Raw genomic sequence first — 26,324 nt, forward strand, 5'->3', positions numbered from 1 at the left:
GATTTCAGTGACTCGGCACATATTAAATGCTTAATAAATACAACAGTTAAGTAAAGGAGGCAGTGGAAAGTAATCCTGATGTTTACTATAGTATGATTTCAGTAACTTGTGTAAAAGCTTTTCAGGTGTTTGAGGAGTCTTTAATAGTGACAGGCCTGGGTGACTCACTAGGGTTTTTATTTCAGTTGGGTTTTGGTTTTTTTTACAAAAAATACAAATTACATGTGTTAAAGGGGGAAAAAAAAGTACACAGACCAATTCAATTCCATTTTCTCTGTCTCAGGAAATACTCTTATAGAAATAGCACCATTGCATGTCAAGCAACATGGCAATCCCCCAAACACCATGCTCAGGACCTTGTTCCAGTTCTGCCCAGTGATGGTAGTGTCTGGATCAGAAAGTCGGTATAAATCAATGGTATTTATTGAGCACTTTGTATGTGCAGAGCACTGGACTAAGCATTTGGGAGAGTACAGTAGAACAGAGTTGGTAATGTGTTCCCTGCCCATAGCAGTGTGAAGGAAAAATTGATGTAGAGGGAGCTTGCAGTTATCCTATAGGAGGTGGAGACAAAATCCCCTATGTGAAGAGCATGTTGAAGGTTTTTATTTTAATGGTACTTATTAAGAGCTTACTATGTACCAGTTACTGTGCTAAGTGTTGGAGTAGATACAAGATATGAGGAGCTCATAGTACCTCAAGCAGTGGGATACTCATATGGTTCAAAGCTATGCTTCCCTACATGTAGTTAAGGGATAGGATTGGACCTAGCCCAGATGACCCATCCTGTTTGGTGTTAATAATATAACAATAATAATAATAATGGCATTTATCTGCTTACTGTGTGCCAGGCACTATATTAAGCAGTGGGATGGAGCGAAGCAAATCGAGTTGGACACATTCCCTGTCCTAAGTGGGGCTCACAGTCTCAATCCCCATTTTACAGATGAGAGAACTGAGGCCCAGAGAAGTGAAGTGACTTACCCAAGGTCACACAGCAGACAAGTGGCAGAGCTGGGATTAGAACCCAGGTCCTTCTGACTCCCAGGCCCGTGCTCTAGACCATGCTGCTTCCCACTTTCAGTGGTTCACTGGTAAAGGTTGGGATGTGATGATTGTTCCTGGGGTTCCCGGAATATTATACATGATTTCATGGTTAAGTTTTCACTCTTCCTACTTTCAAAGCCTTATTCAAAGCACATCTCCTCCAAGAGACCTTCCCCTTCTAAGCCCTCATTTCCTCATCTCCCATTGCATTCTATGTGGCCTTTGAACTTGGATTTGCACCCTTTCTTCACCCCTCCCTCAGCCCCAAAGCAGTTATGTACACATCTGTAATGTATTTATATTAACATCCGTCTCCCCCTCTAAACTGTCAGCTTCTTGTAGGCAGGGAATGTGTCTGTTAACTCTGTTGTATTGTTTTCTCCCAAGCGCTTAGTACAGTGCTCTGTACATGGGAAACACTCAATAAATTAGATGGATTGATGAATTGATTGTAGAAACTCCTGTTACTGAGTCACCTGGCATTCCCTGTGGTAATTTTCCTGAGGTAACTTACCTCAGGCAGTAGTTTTGGCTGCAGCATCGCGAGCCTGGATTTGTCTCTCGGGAGCATCTCGGTTTGTTTACTCAGCAATTTTTGTTCCTTCAGATGGTCCAGCAGCCTATCCCATCCCGGTGCAGAACATCAAACCACTGCTCACTGTCAGCTTCACGTCGGGAGACATCAGCTTAATGAACAACTACGACGACTTGTCTCCTACTATCATCCGCTCAGGGTTGAAAGGTACACAAGAGTGAATTACCCCTTTCCCCCCCGATTTCCTCCACAGCTTCCGCGCTCCACAGATCCCCATGCATGCTGGCTTTCCGGACTCTGTGTCTTACCTTTCAGTGGCCACGGATTCTCACCTTCTGAAGTAATAGCTCTTAAGTAACCGACAGAAAACCAAAGGCCATTTGTGAATAATAATTATGGTATTTGTTAAGCACTTATTGTGTGCCAAGCACTGTTCTAAGCACTGGAGTAGATACAAGTCAGTCAGGTTGGACACAGTCCCTGTACCTCATGGGGCTCACACTTTTAATCCCCATTTTAACAGATGAGGTAACTGAGTCTCAGAGAAGTGAAAAGTCTGCTCAAGTTCACACAGCAGACATGTGGCGTGGCTGGGATTAGAACTCATGTCCTTCTGACTCCCAGGCCTGTGCTTTATCCAACAAACGGTGCTGCTTCTGAATGAATGAATGCCCTGTTTTTAGGTTTTGGAAAAAATATATTGAGGGACAGATCATTCTGCAGTAAAGTCAGTTGGAATTGCTTGTATAAATTGCCCTTAGTGCAGCCATTGCCAGAGTCAAAGTTATATGAAAATTTCTCTCCTTAGCCATGGAAATCATCACTCATCAGTGGCCTTGTGTTCAGGTGCAGTTCACTATCCACAAAATTTTTGGCTAGTTCATCTTAAAATGTCTTGGGTTTGGGACTTGGACTGTTATGGTTATAATAGGACTTCGAGGTAAAAAAAAAAAAAAGCAGATTCTATTTTTTGAATGGAGAATTCATGGTTGCGGGAGGGATTAAAAATAATGCCGTCTTGCCTCCGGTCCTTAGCTCCAGCTGGACCACGGAGTATTACTTTGGCCAGATGAAGAAATGTTTGAGAAGGCAGCTAAGGAACCACAGTACCCAATCTGGAACTTCTTCGTTCCCATCAGGTGGTGGGAGAGGTGCTGCTTCAAGCTCTTTCTTTTCCCAGATATGCAGGATCCAGTCCAAACCAGCCCAGTGGCAGGGAATGTGTCTGTTTATTGTTATATTGTACTCTTCCAGCACTTAGTACAGTGCACTGCACACAGTGAACACTCAATAAATACAATTGACTGACTGATTGATGGACATAGGTAAGGATGTGCCCTACCCAATTCCTCAAATTTTTTTCAAACGTGTGCTGCTGTGACATTTGGAAGGTGGGCATGGCCTTTTTAATATGGCTGAATCAGCTCTGCCTACAGTTAATAGGTGATGGAAACAATGGCAATAGTCCAGGTAAATTCAGATTTATGAGCTGGAGAGAAAGCCAAACAGAAGGGGGACATTTAAACATGGAGTTAGCCCCATTTCTTCCCCTCCCCAGCTTGGCTAGTCCACAGTGAGACACGGACAACAAGGAGTCGGACTGGTTGTTAGAAGCGTAGCTCAAACCCAACGATGGGTGGGTTTGTGTAGCCCAACCCAAAGTGACCATAGTGACAGGTAGGAGAGCCTCTCAGGAGGTAGGGCCAGTAGTGAGGGGGAAGGCAGGAAAGGGCAGGGGTCAGAAGTGAAGTAGAACGGTCCAGAACGGGCACCTATAGAAGATCATGTGCCATCATGCCCATCCCACCTTGAATTATTTTTCAGGCAGATGCTGGGTTGGGGTTTTTTTGTCTTTTTCTTCCAGCTTCATGGTGGCCCTGGGGCCAGGCTGACCATACCCCGGTGTGGGTGCCCAGGAGCTAAGAGCAGCCAGTAGAAGTGCTGCAGTATCAAAAAATCAATAATAATTTAATAATAATTGTGGAAGTTCTTAAGTACTTACTATATGCCAAACACTGTGCCAAGCGCTGGGGTGGATGCAAGCAAATTGGGTTGGACATGCTGCCTGACCCATGTGGGGCTCACAGTCTCATCCCTCATCTGTAAAATGGGGAAACTTGAGGCCCAGAGAAGTGAAGTGATTTGCCCAAGGTCACATGGCAGATAAGTGGCGGAGTCAAGATTAGAACCCATGACCACCAGGCCCAGGCTCTATCCATTACACCGTGCTGCTTAGTAGGCAGCACCGGTAAGGATGCACCGGTGAGGGAGAGGCAGTCCAGGTAACGTCTCTCCTCTCTCCCCACTTGCCTACTGCTGCTTCTCCTCTCTGCCCCAAACTAGGCTTCCGGACAGTATTAACAATAATAATAATGGTACTTGTTAAGCACTTACTATGTGCCAATCTCTCACTGTTCCAAGCACTGGGATAGATACATGCTAATCAGGTTGGACACAATCCCTGTCCCACAGGAGGCTCACATACTTAATCCCCATTTTACAGAGGAGGTAACTGAGGCACAGAGAAATGAAGTGACTGGCCCAAGGTCACACAGCAGACAAACGGTGGAGCCGGGATTAGAATCCAGGTCCTTCTGACTCCCAGAACCGAGCTCTATCCACTAAGCCACTCCGTGGCCCCTTGCATTGCTTGGGCTAAGAGAGGGACCCTCTTTCAGGGGGATGAGATGGGTCATGGAGATTTAGGCCCAGCCACCTGCTGTGGGACTCCTGGTTGGTTGGCTGAGCACAGCCTCCTTTGGCTTGAGACCCACAAGACTCAGGCGTAGGTCCAGTCCACCCAGCTGGACTTATAGGCTCTTTGCTTTCTAAACCCAACAAAAATCCAGCCTCCCCTTGGCTATTTATGGTCCCGTCCTACGCCCCCACTTCTTGTTCCTCCCACCCTTTGTCTCCATCATATCCATCATATCTGTAATTTATTCATTTATATTAATGTCTGTCTCCCCCTTTAGTCTGTAAACTCTATGCGGGCAGGAAATGTGTCTGTTTATTGTTATATTGTACTCTCCCAAGTGCTTACTGTATTAATGATAATAATAATGATGGTATTTATTAAGCACTTAATGTGTGCCAGGCACTGTACTAGGCGCTGAGTTGGACACAGTACCTGACTCATGTGGGGCTCACAGCCTCAATCCCCATTTTACAGATGAGACTGAGGACTCCTAAGGTTCTAGGCCATTGAGGACTCCTGAGGTTCTAGGTTCTCAAGGTTCTAGGTTGCCAAGGCTCTAAATTCTTGAGGTTCGATGTCACCGAAGTTCTAGGTCACTGGGGCTCTAGGTTCCTGAGGTTCTAGTCATTGAGATGCTAGTTCCTGAAGTGCTAGGTCACTGGGATTCTAGGTTCCTGAAGTTCCAGTCTCACGAGGTCCCTAGTTCCGGATTGTCTTATCTCCTGGGGTTCCAGCCTCCGGAGGCTCTAGACTCCTGAGGTTCTAGATAATTGAGGTTCTAGGTTCCCAAAGTTCCAGGTTCCTGAGGTCCACAGCTCCTGAGTGGCTGGTCTCTTGGGGGTTCCAGACTGCAGAGGCTCCAGACCCCAGAGGTTCTAGATGATGGATTCTAGATAGTCAAGGCTCTGGATTCCTGAGGGTTTAGATCACTGAGGTTCTAGGTTCTCAAAGGTTCCAGGTTCCTGAGTTTCTGATCTCTTGGGGTTTCCATCCTCTGGAGGTTCTAGGCTCCAGAGGTTCTAGATCGCCAAGGCTCTAGACTCCCGGGATTCTGGATCATCGAGGCGCTATACTTCTTAGGTTCTAGGTTGCTGAAATTCTGGGTTCCCGAGGTGACCGGCTCCTGAGTTTCTGGTCTCTAGGGGTTCCAGCCTCCTAAGGTTCCAGCTCCCAGAGGCTCTAGACTCCGGAGTTTCTAGGTTACTGAGGTTCTGTCACCCAGCTTCCGATTTTGAGTTGTTTCAACTGCATCTGTGTTGGGTTTGTCCCCATCAGCCTCTTTCTCCTTAATTTAAGGATCTCTACAGAGGATGTTGCCAGAGGGCATTTGGGCACTTACTTGTTGGCCGGGCTAAACTTGCCTTTTTTGAAAGGGTGTCGGTCACTCCCTGGTGATGTCATTTCAGGATGTCACCAATCCCCAGAAAGTTGAAGTGAGGAAGCTCTGCCCAATAGCCTGACCCTCAGCAAGGAGATAATCTGCCCCTGAGGATCTTGCCAATCCCAAATAGACTATAAGCACTGCCATGGTGCAGAAGGGAGGGAAGAACACTTGGAGTTTTAAGACCTTTCGACTGGGGAGAAATAAAAGAAAAACAATAAAAGGGACTGTGCAGGTAGGATGAACAAATACAAAGTTAGTGATTTAGCCCAGTGATAAGTAAAGCAGTGTAAAGGACTGAGGTGGAAGAAGCCGCAACCAGGACTAGTCGAAAAGCCATGTCAAATCATGTATGCTGGCTGCGGAAGGGACAGGAGCACTCTGGATAAGATCGTTGTGGGCGAGGAATATGTCTGTACTCAGCGCTTGGAATGTACAAATCGGTAACAGATAGAGACAGTCCCTGCCCTTTGACGGGCTCACAGCCTAATCGGGGGAGACAGACAGCCAAGAACAATGGCAATAAATAGAATCAAGGGGAAGAACATCTCATTAAAACAATAGCAAATAAATAGAATCAAGGTGATGCACATCTCATTTACAAAATAAATAGGGTGATGAAGATATATACAGTTGAGCGGACGAGTACAGTGCTGAGAGGATGGGCTGGGAGGGGGGAGGAGCAGAGGGAAAGAGGGGAAAAGAGGGTTTAGCTGCGGAGAGGTGAAGGGGGAGGTAGAGGGAGCAGAGGGAAAAGGGGAGCTCAGTCTGGGAAGGCCTCTTGGAGGAGGTAAGCTTTAAGTAGGGTTTTGAAGAGGGGAAGAGAAATAGTGCTTAGTACAGTGCTCTGCACCCAGTAAGTGCTCATCAAATATATTGAGTGATTGACTGAGCCAGGTTTGTGGCAAGATGGGAACCTGGTGGGAAGAGAAGCAGGAGGACTAGTGAGAGAACTGGATCTGCTAGGCTTTCCTCGGCCCCACTGCTGAGCCAGGGAAGACCGATTTTGGGAGAACAGTCTCTCTTTTTCCCACTACGCCTCTCCCAAGTTCCCTAGGGCTGCTTCTATCCCCGGCCCTCCAGCCAGGGCTCAGAGGGAGTGGCAGGGTGGATGTCCATTAGCTACATCATCGTCCTTGCTGCACAATAACGGAGGAGGAGTCTCCCGTTGGTGATGGGATTTCAAAACGCAGAACGCAAACTTCCTAGGCCCTGGCGGGGCACTAAATGTAACACTTGGGTAGGCGGGCAAGGAGCAGCCCAGTGTGATGTGCGCGCCATGGCTTGTACATGTAAGACCCACTTATGGCTGAAGCGAGAAGTGAAGTGTAGAAGCAGCGTGGCCAGAAGAGCACCGTAGCCAAGTGGAAAGAGCATGGGCCCGAGACAGGGGACCTGGGTTCTAATCCCAGCTCCCCCACTGGTCTGCTGTGTAACCTTGGGCAAGTCATTTAATGTCTCATCTGCCTCAGTGAACTCATCTGAAAAATGGGGTATTTAGAGTGTGAGCCCCACTTGGGACAGGGACCTTGTCCAACCCAATTATCTTGTATCTGCCCTAGCGCTTTGAACAGTGCTTGGCACAGAGAAAGTGCTTAAATACCATAATTATTTTATTGCTGTTTTTATTCTTCTTGTTATCATTATTATTGTTACGTGACTGCCACACACTACCATGCATTGGGCTGCAGGACCTGGGCTTGGTAGTCACTGCAGTTTTTGCTCCCCTTTCACTGGCTGTTTTTCAGAACTCTCACTGGCCCTGTCCACCTTGCAGAATACCAGGCTGAAATCTTCGCCACTGGTGGCAGAACCCAGCAGGCACTTCCCCTACATACAGAGTTGGGACTAGAACCCCTGATTTCCAGAATCCTGCTCTTTCCATGAGACCCGCAGCAGAGATGCACTATGGCCTAGTGAGAAGCAGCTAGGCCCAGTGGATTGGGCACAAGCCTGGGAGTCAGGAGGACCTGGGTTCTAATCCCGGTTCCATTACTTGTCCTCTGCATGACCTTGGGGAAGTCATCCAATAGCTCGGTGCCTCAGTTATCTCATCTGGAAAATGGGGGTTAAGACTATGATCCTCATGTGGGATAGGGAGTGTGTCCAACCTAATTTTCTTGTATCTTGTATCTGGTGCTTAATATAGTGCCTGGGACATCATAAACAATTAATACCATTCAAAAAACTCAATGGCTAAAAGTAATTCACTGAAAGGTCTAAACCTAATGAGAAAATAGTCATGATATTTTGAGTGAAATGCTAAAAAGAATAGAACCAAATATTTGGATGGGTAAAGTACACAAAGAGCCCCAAGTGCAGAATTATTTCTAAAAAAAGTGTCCATAAATACAGCCTAAACCTAGAGGATCTATTTTAACTACTGTAATTCAATAATCATGATTCAAATAAGACAAAAAATATAATTTCCTCACAGCCAATGTTAGAAAGCTGATAAAAGATCAAAAATCATATTCAAAGTTTTGTTTTCCTCTCTCCCTCAAATGCATTTTGGCATTTTAGCACATGAAACAATGATTTATGTTTGCCAAATGCCTAGAGTTACAGAAGCCAACCACAGGAGCCCAATGATAAAAAAATTGGGGAAAATACAAAGTTAAACATTTTCTTTCTCCCATTTGCATACAGTAAGTGCTCAATAAATACGAATGAATGAATGAATGAATCACAGGGTCAATTGTGTGTCTCTTGATTTCTCTGGTAGCATATTTAACTGCATTTGAATTTCTTTTAAATTCTGTTTCCTCTCCCTAATGCGTTTGCGCCTGCATTATTCATATACTTAGGCAAGCAGAGGTCAGAAATTCTTTTACCGGGTTAGTTTTGTTTCATAAAACATTATGTATGTTTGTGGGTGTGCTTGGATCTGAGTGCCTCTACCTAGCCATTTCGTACCTCTGTCCTTAAAGATTCTGCATTTATTTATTTTTGCAGCTGGAACATTCTGAAAAAAAGAACTCTTTCCTCCTAAGGCCTAGGGTACATTGTTGTATTTTTTTTTCAGGAGATTGAAGTTCTTAGAGCTGCATCTCCCGTAGCAGTGGTGAATTGAAAGACTCAGAACCCATAGCTTTTTTAGAACACAGGTTAAAAACAGAAATTTAATTTAGTTGAGTCAGAAATACTGTGGTAACCCAGAGCTGGGCCTGTTCTAGAAGCTACCAAATCCTCAGATACTAAAATCCCAGTGCCTACTCTAGCCTTAAGTAACCACTAAATGTCTTTCCTTAGAGAGAGGAGACAGGGAACCCTGCTTCCAGGGGAATGTGTGGGAGCCAGGTTGTTGGTTTTTTGTTTTTCTTTGGTTGTTGTTTTTTTGAAGATTTTGAGGATAAATTATTTGTTTATAATTGTTATTTGTTTAATAATTGTTCCTGCTAAACTTATCTGTGAGAAGGAGCACTTCAGGACTCGCTTTTGACCTATTTAATAAGTCCTTCCAGAGCACAAAAGGAAATCTTATGCTCTTAGTGTCTCCTAAAGTACCAAATTTTCTCCATCACTACCACAGTTTCAATTGTGTGTTGTAATGATGATGATGATGATATTCGTTAAGCACTTACTGTTTGTCAAACACTGTTCTAAGCACTGGAGTATATGCAAACTAATCAGATTGGACAATTGACCTCCATCGGCTATGCAAAACTGTAGACTGTGTCCTCCAGACTGTAAGCTCATTATGGGCAGGGAATGAATATGTTTACTGTTGTATGTACTGTCCCAAGTGCTTAGTACAGTGTTTTGCACACAGTAAGCACATTAGTGTTTAATATTATATGATTAATTGATTGACACAGATCCCTGTCCCACATGGTGCTCACAGTCTTAATCTCCATTTTACATATGAGGTAACTGAGAGATAGAGAAGCGATGTGACTTCCCCAAGGTCACAGCAGACAAATGGCGGAGCTGGGATTAGAACCCAGGTACTTCTGACTCCTAGGCCTGTGCTCTTTCTACTAGGCCATGTTGCTTCCATGTTGTTTACTAAGGACACACACTGTCAGTAAATACTGCCTCAGAATGAAGCTGGGTAGTAGTATTTCATAATGAAATGGAGTGTGGTATGTGTGGTATTGGAGGAAACATTTCAATTCAGAGTATTTACCTAACATTTTCATCTAAATGTAAAATGGATGATAAGTTCAGTTTTATTTTTAAATGGCTTCCACTCTTAGAACTTATGAATTTATATTTGGTTCCAAGAGGCCAAAACAGAGAAGAGGTGGTTATAAAATACACAGGACAGCCTTTACTCTTCTAATTACACACTTGAACACAGATTAAGTAGAGCTCCCTTTGAGAAATAGCAAAAATTGCCTTCCAGAAGGGAAAACGGTTATGTTGAAGAGAGTAATTAGAGGTGTTATGTTTTTAATTATTTATTTCTTTCCCATTTCAAATACTGTATACCATTGGTGGAGGTTCAGGGATACCCAGACTCTTCTTCCTAATGAGTGTTGCCTTCATGTTTCAGAGGTGGTGGTCCAGTGGTGCACACAAGGAGACTTGTTAGCAGTAGCAGGGATGGAGAAGCAAAACCAGCTGGCTGAACTTGCCTCCAATGGTCTCCTCCTTAAGAGTGCACTGGTCAAGTTCTACAATGTTCGTGGGGAACACATCTTCACACTGGAGACACCCGTGCAGGTAGGGAAGTGGTAAGAAGAAAGTTCTTCAATTTCAATGCTTCGGTTGGCCTATCAGTGTGTCCAATACCAATATGACAGTACCACCTGAAGGTTGTAGTCTATATTTCCTTTGAAGACCCACGGTAATCCTAAAATTTCATTTCAGGTAATAAATCACTGGTCTGAGAAGCAGCGTGGTCTAGTGGATACAGCACAGACTGGGGAGTCAGAAGGACCTGGGTTCTAATTTCGGCTCTGCCCCTTGTCTGCTGTGTAACTTTGGGCACCTCACTTGACTTTTCTGTGCCTCGGTTACCTCATCTGTAAATTGGGGATTAAGGCTCTGAGTCCCATTTGGGATATGAACTGTGTCCACTCTGATTAGCTTGTATCTGCTCTAGTGCTTAGTATAGTGCTTGGCACATAGAGAGCACTGAACAGATACCATTTTTTTAAAAGGGCCTATTTTTAGTATTAGCTTGTTCTGGGGTCACATCTGGTGTCTCTGCCCATCCAAGAGGGATGTTGGAGCGGTGGAAGAGGCCAAGCCAGGTGTTTTAAGATCAAACACTTGATAGCCATATGTGTGCTGTATGCACTTGGTTGAAAGCAACAGGTGAAAGTCAGTGTGATCATGCCATGGTTTCCGTAGTCTTTATTAAGCACAAATTTTGTGAATTACGAACGTTCAGACACAGTCTGAATCTACTCAGTAATGCTTCTGCTGCGATATTTGAAAAGACTGTCGGCTGGGATATTTTTATAACAGGAAGGAAGTTAGGTGAATTATTGGATGGTTGATAACAATAACTGGATGCAATTTAGAGCGAAGAATTTTACTCAAGGTAATTTGATTTTAGGTTACATGCTACAGAGCTACAGTCGAGACAGCAACAGTTTGCAAAATTGTTTCTTTTGATCTTGTCATAACAGCAGTGCCCCTGGCTGCAGCTCCCTTAAGATCTAGACCCTGCTCTCCATTGTGCTGTCATTTGATGTTTTATATTTTACCTAGTTATCATCGGTTACTCCCAGATTGTCAATATAAAAATTTCATTTCTGATAATTGAGTCATAGAGATATCTTTAGAACTAGCACTTCTGGAACCAAGGCTTTGAGATCTTTGTGATTGGAATGATTTCATGCATGGAAGCAGCCAAAGCCTCTCCCGATGAATCACTCAGTTATATTTATTGAACACCAACTACTAATGCCAAATTCTTTGTGGGGTGGCAGGGGCATTCTCCCCCCCATAAGGATTTTCCATTCCAGCACTTAGTACAGTGCCCAACACATAGTAAGCACTTAGCAATTGCCATCATTATTTTTATTATTATGACCATAAATCCTGATTTGGGTGGGAGTTTCCTGCCTTTTGGAGCTCTGCTCCCAATAGGTATAAGACAGGATCCATTAAGGCTCCTGCTTTTACCTATGGTGAGAAGAGAATATACCTTAACTGTCAGGGGTGATGATGATGATGATGATGTCATGTTGACATCACTGAAGATCAATCAATTGTATTAATTGAATGTTTACTATATGGGGAGCACTAAATTAATCACATTAGGTGCTTACTGTGTGAGGAGCACTCATTCATTCAGTTTGGGAGAGTACAATATAATGAAGTTGGGAGACACGTTCCCTGCCCACAAAGAGCTTCCCTTCTAGAGGTGGAGGCAGACACAAGGGCCAGACGCCAGATTGGAGGGGGACAAGGAGAGGATCTGGAGGCAGTGGATGTAGACAAGTTGCTTAAGGGGTTTGGAGATGAATGGTAAGAGGGAGATGGGGGCGATATCTGGAGGGAGCCCTGTGGCCAAGGGGGTCTTTTGAAGAAGAGGAAGAAGACTTCTCAAGCTGAAGCAAGTGTAACTAACCATTGTCCCACAGTCCCTACCACCACCCCCACAGCTGTGAATTGCCTTTTCCAGGGAAATATGACTACATTGGAAATTTCCATCACTGGCCATTTTTGGTGTGTCTGGGCAGCCAGATGGCTGTAGCAGTTGCTACAGCCTGCCATTGTGGTATTTAAGTGTTTATTGTGTGCCAAAAGCCATATAATAAGAACTGCCTTAGATGTGAGGTGATCAGTTTGGATGCAGTCCCTGTCCCGCACAAGGTTTGGAGCCTAGGAGGAAGAACAGACGTTTAATCCCCATTTTGCCAAGGAGGGAACTGAGGCACAAGGAAGGTAAGCAGTCAAATGGAAGAGCTGGGGTTAGATCCGTGGTCCTCTGACTCCCATCAGGCCATGCCGCTTCTGCCATGTCATTGGCTATTTTTCTTTCTTAGATTTTTTTAAATGGGTCTTTATAGCAGGTCCTCAATTTCAGCTCTCTAAAGAGCAATTATTTGTCTCTGTCCCTGTCTTTCTCATTCACTGGCTTTTTGTCTTTTCTGCCATTTTCAACCCTCCTCCCTGTTCTCACCTCATATCCTACTTAGAACATCTGATCACCTTTACCACTGCAAATGATAACGAGTAAGCAACAGCTACTAGTCACTAGCAAACCGTCATGAATTCCAAGAATCATTAAGGCCCAAGCCGCAGCACAAGAGATTGCCTTTTCCCAACCAAATTCATTTTCTCAAATCATAATTTATTAGCAGCCATAGCTATCATCATCATCATCACTATGTTATTTATTGAATGCTTACTGTGTTCAGAGCATTGTAATGAGTGGTTGAGAGAATACAATATAAGAGAATTGGTAGGCATGTTCTCTCCCCACAACAAGCTTATAGTCTAGAGTGAAGTTCAACAGCAAAAAAAAAAAAAACAAACCCCAAAAAAACCTTAAAAAAAAACTTGATTGAAAAGGATATAGTAGCTTTTCTCTAGGATTGTGGGATTTTGTCTTCTCCTGATTCCTATAAAACAGATGGAAATATTAGAATGCCAGAGTAGTACATCACACTAAAATGCAGCTCATTTTCCCATCTTCTCAGTGCCATGCATTCAGACGTGCGACTGTGGCAGCTCCGCTAATGCATATTAAATTTGGATGTTGTCTGCTTCCTAGATCCAAGAATTAGTTGAAGAAAATAGTTAAACACTTTGGGTGATTTGTGGAGAAGACCTGGACACCTAATTTAGGGCTGAATGTTCCCCTAGAAGGTAACAGCTGTCCCAACCGAAACTCTAATCCTCAAATCCTAACACACATACCCTATAAAATTTATTGGATTTGAAAATGTAGCCCATTTCCTTTTCTATTGATGCTAATCCTGTTAGAGAACTTCAGCAAGGACATGCTGACAGATGGTTTACACAGCCGAGTTGGGATTGACTGGAATCACAAATTGGCAGTTGACTAGCACTCCTGAATCCTTGCATTTCAGTGAAGGACACTAATTGTGAAACTGTCCAGCCACTAAATGTAAGGGTCGGACAGGTTTGCCATGGTGAAGTAACAAAGTAACTTTTGGTTTCCCCTTTGATTCTTGTTGTCCCCTAATTGTAGCCAGTGCTGGGCATTAAGAGTCTAATAAAGGTGTTGCTTAATTAATTGCCTTGTTGGCAGGAAGAATATGCCCACAGAGTTGCCCTGGGGGAGCTGTTGTTCAGGACATACAGTGGGGCCAACAAAAAAATAGGCTGATGAAATGAAAAAACGTTGAGATGGAATATTACATAGTGACATAGACCGTCACCCTCCCTATGGACATTAGAACACCTCTCTCTGTGATTGTCTGGAATGAAACTAATCTTGGGAGGTCAGATTTGAGGTAGAGGAATGAAATACCTTTCATATGAGCCTTCATTCCCGGTGCCTTTGAGGCTTATTGCCCAACAGTTATTGTTTGAGGATTTCTCCTCATTCAGCTTTCAAACTGACGTATTCACACACCTCATTCAATGGCTTGTTGACTCCTCTGACCAATTAGTAAGTGCATTTACTGAGCACTTACTGTGCACAGAGCACTGGAGTAAGCATGTGGGAGAGTACATTTCAAAAGAGTTGGTAGTTCAGTTCAACAGAGTTGGTAGACATGTTCCCTGCCCACAGCAAGCTTAAAGTCTAGAAGGGAAGTAAAAAGCATTCTAGAAGCCAGGTAGGAAACAATGTGGCATGGAGGTGTTAATCCCAGCTTCTCCCAGTAGAAGAGAGGAGATAGGTAAGAGGGAGAGATGGAGTGCTTTAAAACCAATGGTAAGGAATTTTTGTTTGCTGTGAAAAGATTTATATGTCACAACTATGATCTAGTGCATATTGATTTTTCTGATTTGGTGGGGAGGAAACTACAATGAAGCATAATGTGGAACTGCCAGGACTTCAGATCCAAATATGCTTATGACAAACAGTAATAGGTTGTCGATGGTACTCCCAGGATTTCTCAGTTCTGTTCTCCACTGCAAAGTACTCCGGCAGTGACTGTGAAAGCTGAATAGTTCAACCAGTTGCTGGTTTCCGTTTTTAGTGTCATTCCAGCCCAGAGCCTTCTATATCGAGTAAGTAAGCGGTGTAATTAAGCGGTGTCAGAAGGATCCTGCCATTTCCTGGAAAGAAGTTGATGATCCCCGCCCCCCCCCCCTTTTCGTAAATTTGGCATGTTTGAAATCTAAGACCAAATCCATAAGTCTCTTTTAAAGGAGTCCCTTGGTCCTCGATAATAATAATTAATAATTTTGGTATTTTTGAAGCACCTATTATGTGCCAGGCACTGTTCTGTGCGCTGGGGTGGATAAATACAAATCAAGTTGGTCACAGTCCCTGTCCCACAGGCGCTCAAAGTCTTAATTCCCATTTTACAGATGTGGTAATTGAGGCACAGAGAAGTGAAGTGACTTGCCCAAGGTCACACAAGTGGCAGGGTCAGGATTAGAACCCAAGTCCTTCAAACTCCCAGGCCTATGTTCTATCCATTAAACCATGCTACTTCTTGATATTACCACTGAAGTGACATGGAAGTATAGTTCCTTCTTATATGAGTGTATTGCATGCCTGACCACCCTCCCCCACTGCCAATCAGTTAATCAAGCAGTCAATGATATTTATTGATCAATTATTTTGTGCAGACCTCTGTAATAAGCACTGGAATTGGTAGATGCTACTCCTGCCCAAAAGGAGCTTACAGTTTACAGGGGGATACATTAATAGTAATGATGATAATAATAATAATAATTTTATTTGTTAAGTGATTACTATGTGCCTGGCACTGTATTAAGCACTGGGGAGGATATAAACAAATCAGGTTGGACATAGTGAGGCTCACAGTCTGAACCCCCATTTTATAGATAGGTAAGTGAGGCACAGAGAAGTGGTTTGCCCAAGGTCACACAGCAGACAAGTGGCAGAATTGGAATTAGAACCCATATTGAAGTATATTAGAGAGAGAGGAGAAATAGTAGAGCATTAGGTTATTCACCTAAGTATTGTGGGACTGTGGTGTGTAACAAAGTGCTTAAGGGGGGTTACACAGCCAAGTTCATAGTAGATAAGGCAGATTCTTCACTCCGCTGCCCGGCTCATCTTCCTGCAGAAACGATCTGGGCATGTCACTCCCCTTCTTAAACAACTCCAGTGGTTGCCTATCAACCTCGGCTCCAAACAAAAACTCCTCACTCTAGGCTTCAAGGCTCTACGTCACCATGCCCCTTCCTACCTCTCCTCCCTTCTTTCTCTCTTTCTACCGCCCACCCCGCACGCTCCGCTCCTCTGCCGCCCACCTCCTCGCCGTCCCTCGGTCTCGCCCATCCCGCCGTCGACCCCTGGGTCACGTCCTCCCGCGGTCCTAGAACGCCCTCCCTCCTCACCTCCGCCAAACTGATTCTCTTTCCCTCTTCAAAACCCTACTTAAAACTCACCTCCTCCAAGAGGCGTTCCCAGACTGAGCTCCTCTTCTCCCTTTACTCCCTCTACCATCCCCCCTTTACCTCTCCGCAGCTAAACCCTCTTTTTCCCCTTTTCCCTCTGCTCCTCCACCTCTCCCTTCCCATCCCCACAGCACTGTACTCGTCCGCTCAACTATATATATTTTCGTTACCCTATTAATTTTGTTAATGAATTGTACATCGCCTTGATTCTATTTAGTTGCCATTGTTTTTACGAGATGTTCTTCCCCTTGACTCTATTTATTGCCATTGTTCTTGTCTGTCCGTCTCCCCCGATTAGACTGTAAGCCCATCAAACGGCAGGGACTGTCTCTATCTGTTGCCGACTTGTTCATCCCAAGCGCTTAGTACAGTGCTCTGCACATAGTAAGCGCTCAATAAATACTATTGAATCGAATAAGGGGAATAAAAGCCTCTTGGAGGAGATGTAATTTTAGAATGGCTTCAAAACTGGGGAGAGTGGTGAATGTGTCAGATATGAAGGGAGAGGAAGTTCCAGGCCAGCGGGAGAGCATAGGCAGGGGATCGGTGGAGAAATGGACGAGATGAAGGTACAGAGAGTAGTAGGTTGGCGAGAAGAGGACTGGAGTGTGTGGGTTGGGTTGCAATAGGAGATCCATGAGGTTAGATAGGTGGGTGAGAACTGATTGAATGCCTTAAAACCAATGGTAAGGAGCTTCTCTTTCATGCAGAGGTGAATGAGCAACCATTGGAGGTTTTTGAGGAGTGGGGAGACACGGACTGAATGGTTTTTCAGAAAAGTGATCCAGGCGGCAGAGTGAAATATGGATTACAGTGGGGAGAGACAGGAGGCGGGGAGTTCAGCAAGGGGAATGATTGAGTAGTCAAAGCAGGAATGGTGAGTGCCTGAATCAACTTGGTAGCACTTTGGATGGAGAGGAAAGGGCAGAACTGACAGGATTTAGTGACAGATTGAATATGTGGGTTGAATGAAAGGGATGAGTCCAGGATAATGCCAAGGATATGGGCTTGTGAGACAAGGAGGATGGTGTGAGACAAGAGTGATGGGAAAGATGGGGAGAAAAGGGTTTGGGTGGGAAGGTGACATCTGTTTATGGACATGTTAAGTGTGAGGTGTCATCGGGACATCCAAGTCCTGAGGTCAGGAGGAAATATGAGACTTCAGAGAAGTAAAGAAGTAAGGGCTGGAGAAGGAGATTTGGGAATCATTAGTAGTAGTAGATGAGTAGTGTATTTCTTAAGCGTTTACTATGTGTCGAGCACTGTTCTTAGAGCTGGGGTAGATACAAGTTAGTCAGACACAGTCCCACAAGGGACTCCTAATCTAAGGAGGAGGGAGAATAAGTAAGCGCTCAATAAATATGATTGATTGATCTGTGTGGAAACGAAAGCCGAAGCCTTGGGAGCGAATGAATTTTCCAGGGTGGAAACGAAAGCCGAAGCCTTGGGAGCGAATCAATTTTCCAGGGGCGCGGGTGTAGACAGAGACTAGAAGGGGAGCCAGAACTCAACCATGAGTTGCCTCCACAGTTAGAGGGTGGGAGGCAGAGGAAAGAGACCGAGAAAGAGTGGTCAGGGAGATGGGAGAGGTCCTCCACACCCCACAATGAGCTCTGAAACTCCTAAGGAGTCATTTCAGTCAGCACCTCCCCACTTAAAATAGAACCCCTCTCCTCTAGAATGGATTAATGTTTTCTCCTTCTCTGTCTCTTGGTGATTCCAGGCTTGAGTTTTCTAAGTTCAGTATGAGATCTGACAACCCCTTGATTCAGTGTTTGCTTTGCCCTTCTCATTTTGAAGTCCCTGTTTTTTTTTGTTTTTTACTCAGCAGCTTATTGATCATGAACTTCTGTTGAGATTTGCTTTGGAAGTGGAAATGTAGCATCTGTATTATGTCTATTTGGACATCCACACCTGCTCAAAACTGGCCAGATAAATTCTGAAAATTACCAGTTGGTATCAGCAAATAATGTGCCCTACAGAACAACTGGGAAACAGAGCCATCTTGGACCCTGACCGTAGCCCCTTTCTGTTGTGATTTTGTTCTAGCTACTTAGCCTTTCTTTCTGTTTGCCCAACTTCAAGAAAGAGTGGTAATACTTAGTGCCCGGGGATGTTGAGAAAGACACGATTTTGAGGAAAATTGAGTGTGAATTCTTCCCTGCTGCTTCCTTATGCCTAGCTCTAACTCGTGCTCCTCATTAAACTGAGCTCTCTCCTTCAAAAACAATTCTTGCTTTGACTACGACTTTGCACTAGAGTAGACAGCCTACTGCAGAGAACATTAAACCGCTCCCCGTAAAGGGTTCTTCACTGTTTTCTGCTGCTACATATCCCTGCCTTTCTTTATCCCTGCCTTCCTTTGCCTTTGTGTCTGTCTAATTTCTATCACACGGGAACCATTTCAATTTTAAGTATGTTCAGCATCTGGTAAGTGTGTGACATTTCATAAACACAAATAATAATAGCAGCATTGCTGTTGCATATATATTTCATTAGACATAATAATTGTATTTTAATTGCAAAGCCTTTTCTCCTAATAGTCTGCCAGGGTTATGCCTTCCACCAGGCTGGGGCTGGGATGTTGTTTTGTTTAAGATCATTGTTAAGCACTTACCATGTGCCAGGCACCGTTCTAAGTGCTGGGGTAGAAACAGACTGATCAGGGTGAACACAGTCCATGTCCCACATGGGACTCACAGACTTAATTTTACAGATTATAGATGAGGTAACACTTCAGACACTTGCCTGGTGTGTGACATTGGGCAGGTCACTTGACTTTTATGTGCCTCAGTTTTCTCAATTGTAAAATGGGGATTAAATATCTGTTGTCCCTTCTACTTAGACTGTAAGCACCATATAAGACAAGGACCTTGTTTAACTTGATAAACTTGTCTGTATCCCAGTGCTTTAAACAGTAAGTGCACAACAAATACAATAATAACAATAACAACAACAACAGTAATCATCGTAATAATGATAATTATAGTAATAATAATAATGAGCATGGGACTGGGTATTGAGAGACCCGGGTTCTAGCCTCAGGCTCCGCCATTGGCCTGCAATGTGACCTGTGGCTAGTCACTTAACTTTTCAAAGCCTCAGTTTCCTCAGCCATAAAAGGGGGATAAAATAGATCATGAGCCTCGTGTGGGAAAAGGACTATGTCCAATATAATAACTGCGTGTCTACCCCAGTCCTTTATGCATAATAATGATGTATTCAGTGCCATAATAACTAGTAATATTGATTATTATCATTACTATCATCAACTAGCCATGGTTGAGGACGACTTTTGGGGGTGGTAGATGAAGCAGACGTGGAGGCAGTTGATGTAGACAGAGGCTGCATTATGGGATTTTTGCGGGGGTGGGGCTTTTAGCTCAGAATCCCTTGGCTTCAGCCCCCTGAGCGCCTGTGTGGATGTTGCCCTGCACAGGGGCATGATTGGGCTAGGCCACTGGGCCTTCCAGCTACAGGGGCCCTGGTTGCTTAAAGGTTCCCCTCCTTAAATCCCATCCCCCCCAAGGAAGAAGGGATGTAGACACGTTTCCTTTGCTCGACGATGCGACGGCATCAGATTCGAATATTAATCGTGACCTGCCCCCTTCCCTCCTCCCCTCACCCCAACCCCTGCAGCGTCCCATCATCTCCATCTGCTGGGGTCACCGGGACTCCCGCCTGCTCATGGCCTCTGGCCCTGCCCTGTACGTGGTGCGCGTGGAACATCGCGTCTCCAGCCTGCAGCTCCTGTGCCAGCAAGCCATCGCCAGCTCTCTGAGGGACGACAAGGACATCAGCAAGTTGACCCTGCCCCCACGGCTCTGTTCCTACCTCACCACTGCCTTCATTCCCACTATTAAGGTAAAGGAAATCCCACCTTCCCTCCTTGCCGGCCTGCCCACTCCCCAGCCTGGAGGAGGAGGCAGGAGAGAAAGGAGGGAGGCAGAGTGGCCTAGTAGATGGAGCACGAGCCTGGGAATCAGAAATACTTGGCTTCTAATTCTGCCTCTGCCACTTGTCTGCTATGTGACCTTGGGCAAGTCACCTAACTACTTTGGGCCTCCCATCTCATCTGTAAAATGGGAATTAATAATAATAATAATGATCATTATTATGGTATTTATTAAGTGCTTATTATGTGCCAAGCATTGTTCTAAGCTCTGGTTGTGAGAGACCCATGTGGGACAGGGACTGTATCCAACCTGATTAACTTGTATCTACCCCAGCACTTACAACAGCGCTTGGCATATAGTAAGCACTTAACAAATATTATCATTATTATTATTATTTTGACTAGGCTCTGAACTTCCAGGCTATTCTGTGCACAGAAAAGACTGCTGCTAGTCATAAAGGCCTGTTCAGGAAGTGGCTACTGCTGCCTAGTGTATGAAATCTCAGTCCCACTTTACCTCACCACTCTTTTGATGTGCCTCACCAATGGAATTTTGAGGTGGCCTTCCTTTTATGACATGAGATGTTCTGGCTGCTGTGGTGTTGCTCACTCCGGCCAACCACCCATCCCACTCCACTGCTTCCCTGGACGCTGGAAGAAGCTGAAAATGAAAAGGATCCTTTCAATTATGTTTTTTATGCAGTGAGGTAGCTTCTTTTTTTTAATGGTATTTGTTAAATGCTTACTATGTGCCAAGCATTGGACTAAGCCCTGGGGTAGATTCAAAGTAATCAGATTGGGCACAGTCCATGTCCCACCTAGACTTAATCCCCAGTTTACAGATGAGGGAACTGAGGCCCAGAGAAGTGAAGTGATTTGCCCAAGGTCACACTGCAAACAAGTGACAGAGCAGGGATTAGAACCCAGATCCTCTGACTCCCTGGCCCATATGTGCTATCCCATCAGCTACACTGCTTCTATTTTTTTCAACTCCAGGGAATTCGCTTCAGCTATATTTTAGTTGATGATTAGCTTTGTCCCCTAACCTGTTTATCTTTGCTCATTGTGTCTACCAACTCTGTTACAGTGTAATCTCACACAGCATGTAGTACAGTGCTCTTCACAAAGGAAGCGCTCAGTAAAAATCATTGATTGATTCCATGTAGGATATTAGCTATGTGCCACATCAGTTATTTTAATACGTAATACATGTGCTTAGTGACACTTGCGAAGTTCATTGTAGAAAGTTTCTTTTTAAGGCATGCTTTGGTGTTTTTAAGAATTTTGCTTCTCCCCACATGATGTCCTGACAAATGCATTTTGTCTTTTGCCCCAAATTGTCCAATTTATTTGTGGAATCTCCAGAGAGCAAAATGGTCCAGCTCCTGGTTCTAGGTGTTTCATAGACATTTAAGTGTCTTCTTTTGGTTTGCACAACTGGAAGTGCCATCCTCTGGGCAGTGCTAGACAGTCCCTTCCCAGAGCAAGAAAGTTTTATCGAGTGATCTGCTTCATGTTGTCTCTCATCTCCACTTTAGCAGTAGGTGAAGTAACACTATTTATTAAGCATCTCCTGTGTGCAGAGCCCTGTAATAAGTGCTGGAAAAGAATACTCAGGTGGTAAGTAGTCAGGCAGGCAGTCGTATTTGAGCACTTATTGTGTGCAGAGCACTGTACTAAGAGTTTAGGAAAGTACAGTAGAACAATAAACAGGGACATTCACTGCCCACAATGAGCTTACAGTCTAGAGGGGGAGACAGATATTAGTATAAATAAATTACAGATATTGGACCCAGTCTCTGACCTTTAATAACCTTTAATAAGCTTTAATAACCAAGACTCTCTCTCTCTCTCTCTCTCTCTCTCTCTCTCTCTCTCTCTCTCTCTCTCTCCCTCTGGGTTCGGCCCTTAGCCCCCAATCCCGGACCCCAACAACATGAGGGATTTTGTCAGTTACCCCACCGCTGGCAATGAGAGACTCCACTGTACCATGAAACGCACCGAAGATGACCCAGAGGTGGGGGGGCCGTGCTACACCTTGTACCTGGAGTATCTCGGAGGGTTGGTGCCCATCCTCAAAGGCCGCCGGATCAGCAAACTGCGGCCGGAGTTCGTCATCATGGATCCTAAAACGGATGGCAAAACAGGTGAGGGGCAGTCCTTAGGCGGGGGCCGGGAGAGCACCCAGTAAGGGGGATAACGTGGTCTGCCGTGCACTCCTCGGCAACGGAATGTTTGGCTTCTGAAAGTTGAATCCTTGGCAACTGAGGAAAAAAATGCATCACCTCGCTGTCTGTCGAGACTCATTTGTGTAGTCCGCCCAAAGCTAAGGGGTGGAATGAACAAGGAAAGCTTAAGGGCCCAACCAGCCCCTAATTCTTTGCATTTTTGTGGGAATTTGCATCCTAGGTTATCTTTCATTTTACACTCAGAGAGTTCATGCCCCTGGGGACATTAGCATTCAAGTAGACAGAAGTCGATACCCATCTCCTGGCAAATCGTGAATTCTTTAGGTTTAATAATTTTTTGGTGGGGAAAATTGGAAGGAAACTTCAGCACAAATGGGCCTCCTCTGGTTGTGGTTGAATTCTGGGGGCTTAGGCCTCATCAGCTGAGTCCCTATAATGGCAATAAATGAAACTGCCCCACTTTAGAAGCAGTACTGCGTTGTTCGATTGGCTAAAGTCAGAAGGAAAGTAGCCGTTCTAATGAATTTGGGAAATTTCAGGGTTTTGCCAAGTGTTTAAACTATGAAGAATTCAGAGATCAGTAATAATAAAAATATTAATAATTGTTTTTGTTAAGCACTTACTATGTGCCTGGCACTGTACTAAGTACTAGGGTAGATACAGGCAAATAGGGTTGGACACAGTCCCTGTCCTACATGGGGCTCGGTCTTAATCCCCATTTTACCGATGATGTAACTTAGGCACAGTGAAATGAAGTGATTTGCCCAAGGTTACACAGCATGCTGGTGGCTGTACCAGGATTCAAACCCAGGTCCAAGGCCTATGCTCTTTCTACAAGGCCACACTGCTCCTCCTAATTCTACAGCCAAATTGTTAATGGTCAAAAAAAATCAGAGGCTAGTTGTATTATCACAATAATGCCTGTTCAAGATGGACTTACTTCCGTAGCCTCATTGGCTACGACCAATTACTAACCGGAATCATTTTCTGACATCAAAGCCTTGAAACCCTTGTTTAATCTTAGATGTTTCCAAGTAGCTTCCTGAGAAATACATGAAGGCCTATAAGTAAGAGGATATTGGAAAGTGCATGGCATACTATATAGGAAAGGATGCTAAATTGAGGAGCCCATTCACTCATAAATCTCATCCACCTTCTTCCCCAATTACCTCAGCCTGGAAGCAATAAGGTTTAACCCTTTTAATAAAGTGTTTGCAACCGGCCTGTCAGCCGCTGTCAACAACGCAAAAAGCCATCTGCCCAAATACCTCATTCTGTTCCTTAGTTTTGCCATTTGTCAGCTTACATGATTCATTAATAGCGGGTGATTTTTATGGTAAGACTGAAGTAAATTGCTCACTTTAGGAAAATGCACTCTCTGTCAAGTTGCTAAATGTTTCCTGGGTAGCCTGACAAGAGTTAATATTTCTCCCCAATACATTACCTTCTCGCAGGCTGAGGGATACCCAACGTGTAGTAGAAAATGTACACCCAAAAGCTGATGTTTCTTTCGGGGATCTTGATGTTATGTGTTTCATGACCGCTGTGATTTGGGAGGTGGTAGAGAACATGTCAACAAAGAAGTAGGTTGGAGAATGCTATTTTAGACATTATGCGAAGTCTTTAATTTGTACACATTTTTCTTGTGGCCTCCAATAACGTTAAGAATGATCCCTACAGCTTTATAACACTTCAAATATAATTCTAAGCCATCCAAGGAGCTGATTTATAGAGGTCTAAAATCATCCTTCCTACCTTGCTTTGAGTGCCTCATCCACCAGCAGTGAGAAAGCTCCCTTGGACTATATTGCCATCCTCGATTCATACTGAAGAAACAGCATGGCCTAGTGGAAAGAGCATGGAGTCAGAGGGCCTGGGTTCTATTCCTGGCTCTGCAAATTGCTTGCTCTGTGACCTTGGATCAGCCTGTGACTTCTCTTTGCCTCAATTTCCTCAACTGTAAAATGGGAACTCAATAACTGTTCTCCCTCCTACTTAGACTGTGAGCCCCATGAGGGACATGGACTGTGTCTGACCTATATCTACCCCAGCACGTAGAGCAATGTTTGACACATAGTAGTGCTTAAATGCCATAAAAAAAATTGAAAACACTGTGGTAGTTTGCCCACATGCACACATATACACTTTGCTCTTCCACAGACTTTAGATCTGATTTCTACTATAGTCAATAATAATAATAATAATAGCCTTTGTTAAGCACTTACTATATGTCTATCACTGTTCATCAGTTAAACAGACCAAACCCAATCCCTGTTCCACATGGGGCACACAGTCTTAAATTGAAGGGCGGAGGATTTAATTCTCATTTTATAGATGAGGTAACTGAGTCACACAGCAGAAAGGTGGTAGAGTGTGGATTAGAACTCAGGTCCTCTGGCTCCCAAGCCCAGGCTTTTTCCACTGGGCCATGCTGCTTCCCCGTCTACCATTTCCCACTCTTCCTTGATTGGAGCTATTTATAGTAACGTCTTTTGGTTCCCCAGATTAATGACAGAACCTAAGATTAACCATGTTTGGATATGAATGAAATATAATATTGAATTTCCTCTGGTCAGTGAATTTGCTCCTCTGTTGTGTACATAACCGGGCTTTGAAAAAGAAGCCAAACCAATCTTCTTTATTCTCACAGGAAGATTGAATGTTGCTGTATTGTAGTCAGTGCTCTTAACTGGTTCCATGAAAATCAGCTGTCAAAAGAAAGTGCACTTATGGAAGGATATTTTCCTACAGAAATAATGTAAAGTGTGTTAATGCATTCCCCAAACTGTACAAACATTAAATAAGAGTGTTGAAAAAATCAATATAGTTACCTGATGAAATGGCAATATTAATACATGCCAAAAATGAAAGATTTTTTAATTAGAGTTTTGGGGGATACATATACAGTAATTAATTTTCAAAGTGTTACCTTTCACATCCTAGTCTGCAAAAAAAAAAAAAATCTTGTGCTAACAGATCTGGCGTTATCTGTACTAATTAGATGCCATTATCTAGTGCTGAATTGAAGTAGTCTTCAGTCACTCCAGTCAGGTTAGTCAAAACACCTCAGAGGTGAGTGTTTAAACCTAGGTCAACTTTTCAGCCATATCTCCGAGTAGGAGAACTTAACCCTATAATATGAGAGTTAAGATTCTGTAGAACTGTCACAAGAGTGCTAAAAGAGCATTATAAAAGGAGCAGCTCTGCTCACAGTCCTGGGAATCAGGTGAACTGGGTTCTAATTCCAGCTCTGCCATGTACCTGCTGTGTGCTCTTGGGCAAGTCACTTAACTTCTCCATGCCTCAGTTACACTATCTGTAAAAATTGGGATTAAGACCTTGAGACCCATTTAGGGTAGGCACTATGTCCAACCTGATTATCTTGAATCTACCCTAGTACTTAGTATTGTGACTGGTACATAGTAAGTGCATAACAAATACCATTTTTTTAAAAAAAGGATTGGGTTAACTGTATAATAGTTTTACGTGATGAATTCAAATTAAGTGAGGAAAAGAGCTTCGGATTTGAACTTTCATATTGATTTTGCACAAAATTCATGGAGACAGAGCATGCTGTCTTTGCTCAGCGTGCATTCTGAATCGAGAAGTAAGTCTGAGGATGTGGAGTCTAATTAGCATGGTAGCATCAGCAAGCAAAATGAATTTGGAAAGTCTCTGGACAGGATCCTAGGCCTACCACCTGCTGCTCCTACCTTTGGCCTTCTCTAAACTATAAGTTCGTTGTGGGCAGGGAATGTGTCTGTATATTTTTATATTGTTATATTGGTAGTTTCCCAAGTGCTTAATATAGAACTTTGCACACAGTAAACGCTCAATACGTACGATTGAATGAATGAATGAATTGGCCTCCATTTAGCCAGTCCTGCAGTCATCTACCATGCCAGCAAACAGCTGTACTACCTTGGCATTGGCCAGCTGCTTCCTCACATAGACCCTTGATGATGAGGGTCTCTGTATTCCCACCAGACTCTTGGGTGTTCCTGCTTTATACCCCGGAACCTTGGGCAGTTTGGGCCACGAGAACCCCTGAACCATCCTAGGCATAGGTGGGCCTAGGTTGCCCTAATAAAACTGATGTGTGGGTG

General features: G+C 44.0%; 1 protein-coding gene across 3 annotated transcripts in view; it reads left to right on the forward strand.

Moving 5' to 3' along the window:
• The window catches only part of TULP4 (TUB like protein 4), a 265,857-nt gene that overhangs the window by 212,579 nt on the left and 26,954 nt on the right, over positions 1-26,324 (forward strand). For all 3 annotated transcript variants that reach the window (XM_029052677.2, XM_029052661.2, XM_029052668.2), the window contains 4 exons: positions 1,655-1,789; positions 10,160-10,329; positions 19,774-19,998; positions 21,942-22,176. In XM_029052677.2, the coding sequence (XP_028908510.1) occupies positions 1,655-1,789; positions 10,160-10,329; positions 19,774-19,998; positions 21,942-22,176 (765 nt within the window). The remainder of the gene's footprint in view (positions 1-1,654; positions 1,790-10,159; positions 10,330-19,773; positions 19,999-21,941; positions 22,177-26,324) is intronic.

Source organism: Ornithorhynchus anatinus, chromosome 2 (genome assembly GCF_004115215.2).
Source record: "Ornithorhynchus anatinus isolate Pmale09 chromosome 2, mOrnAna1.pri.v4, whole genome shotgun sequence".
In the NCBI taxonomy this organism is placed as follows: Eukaryota; Metazoa; Chordata; class Mammalia; order Monotremata; family Ornithorhynchidae; genus Ornithorhynchus; species Ornithorhynchus anatinus.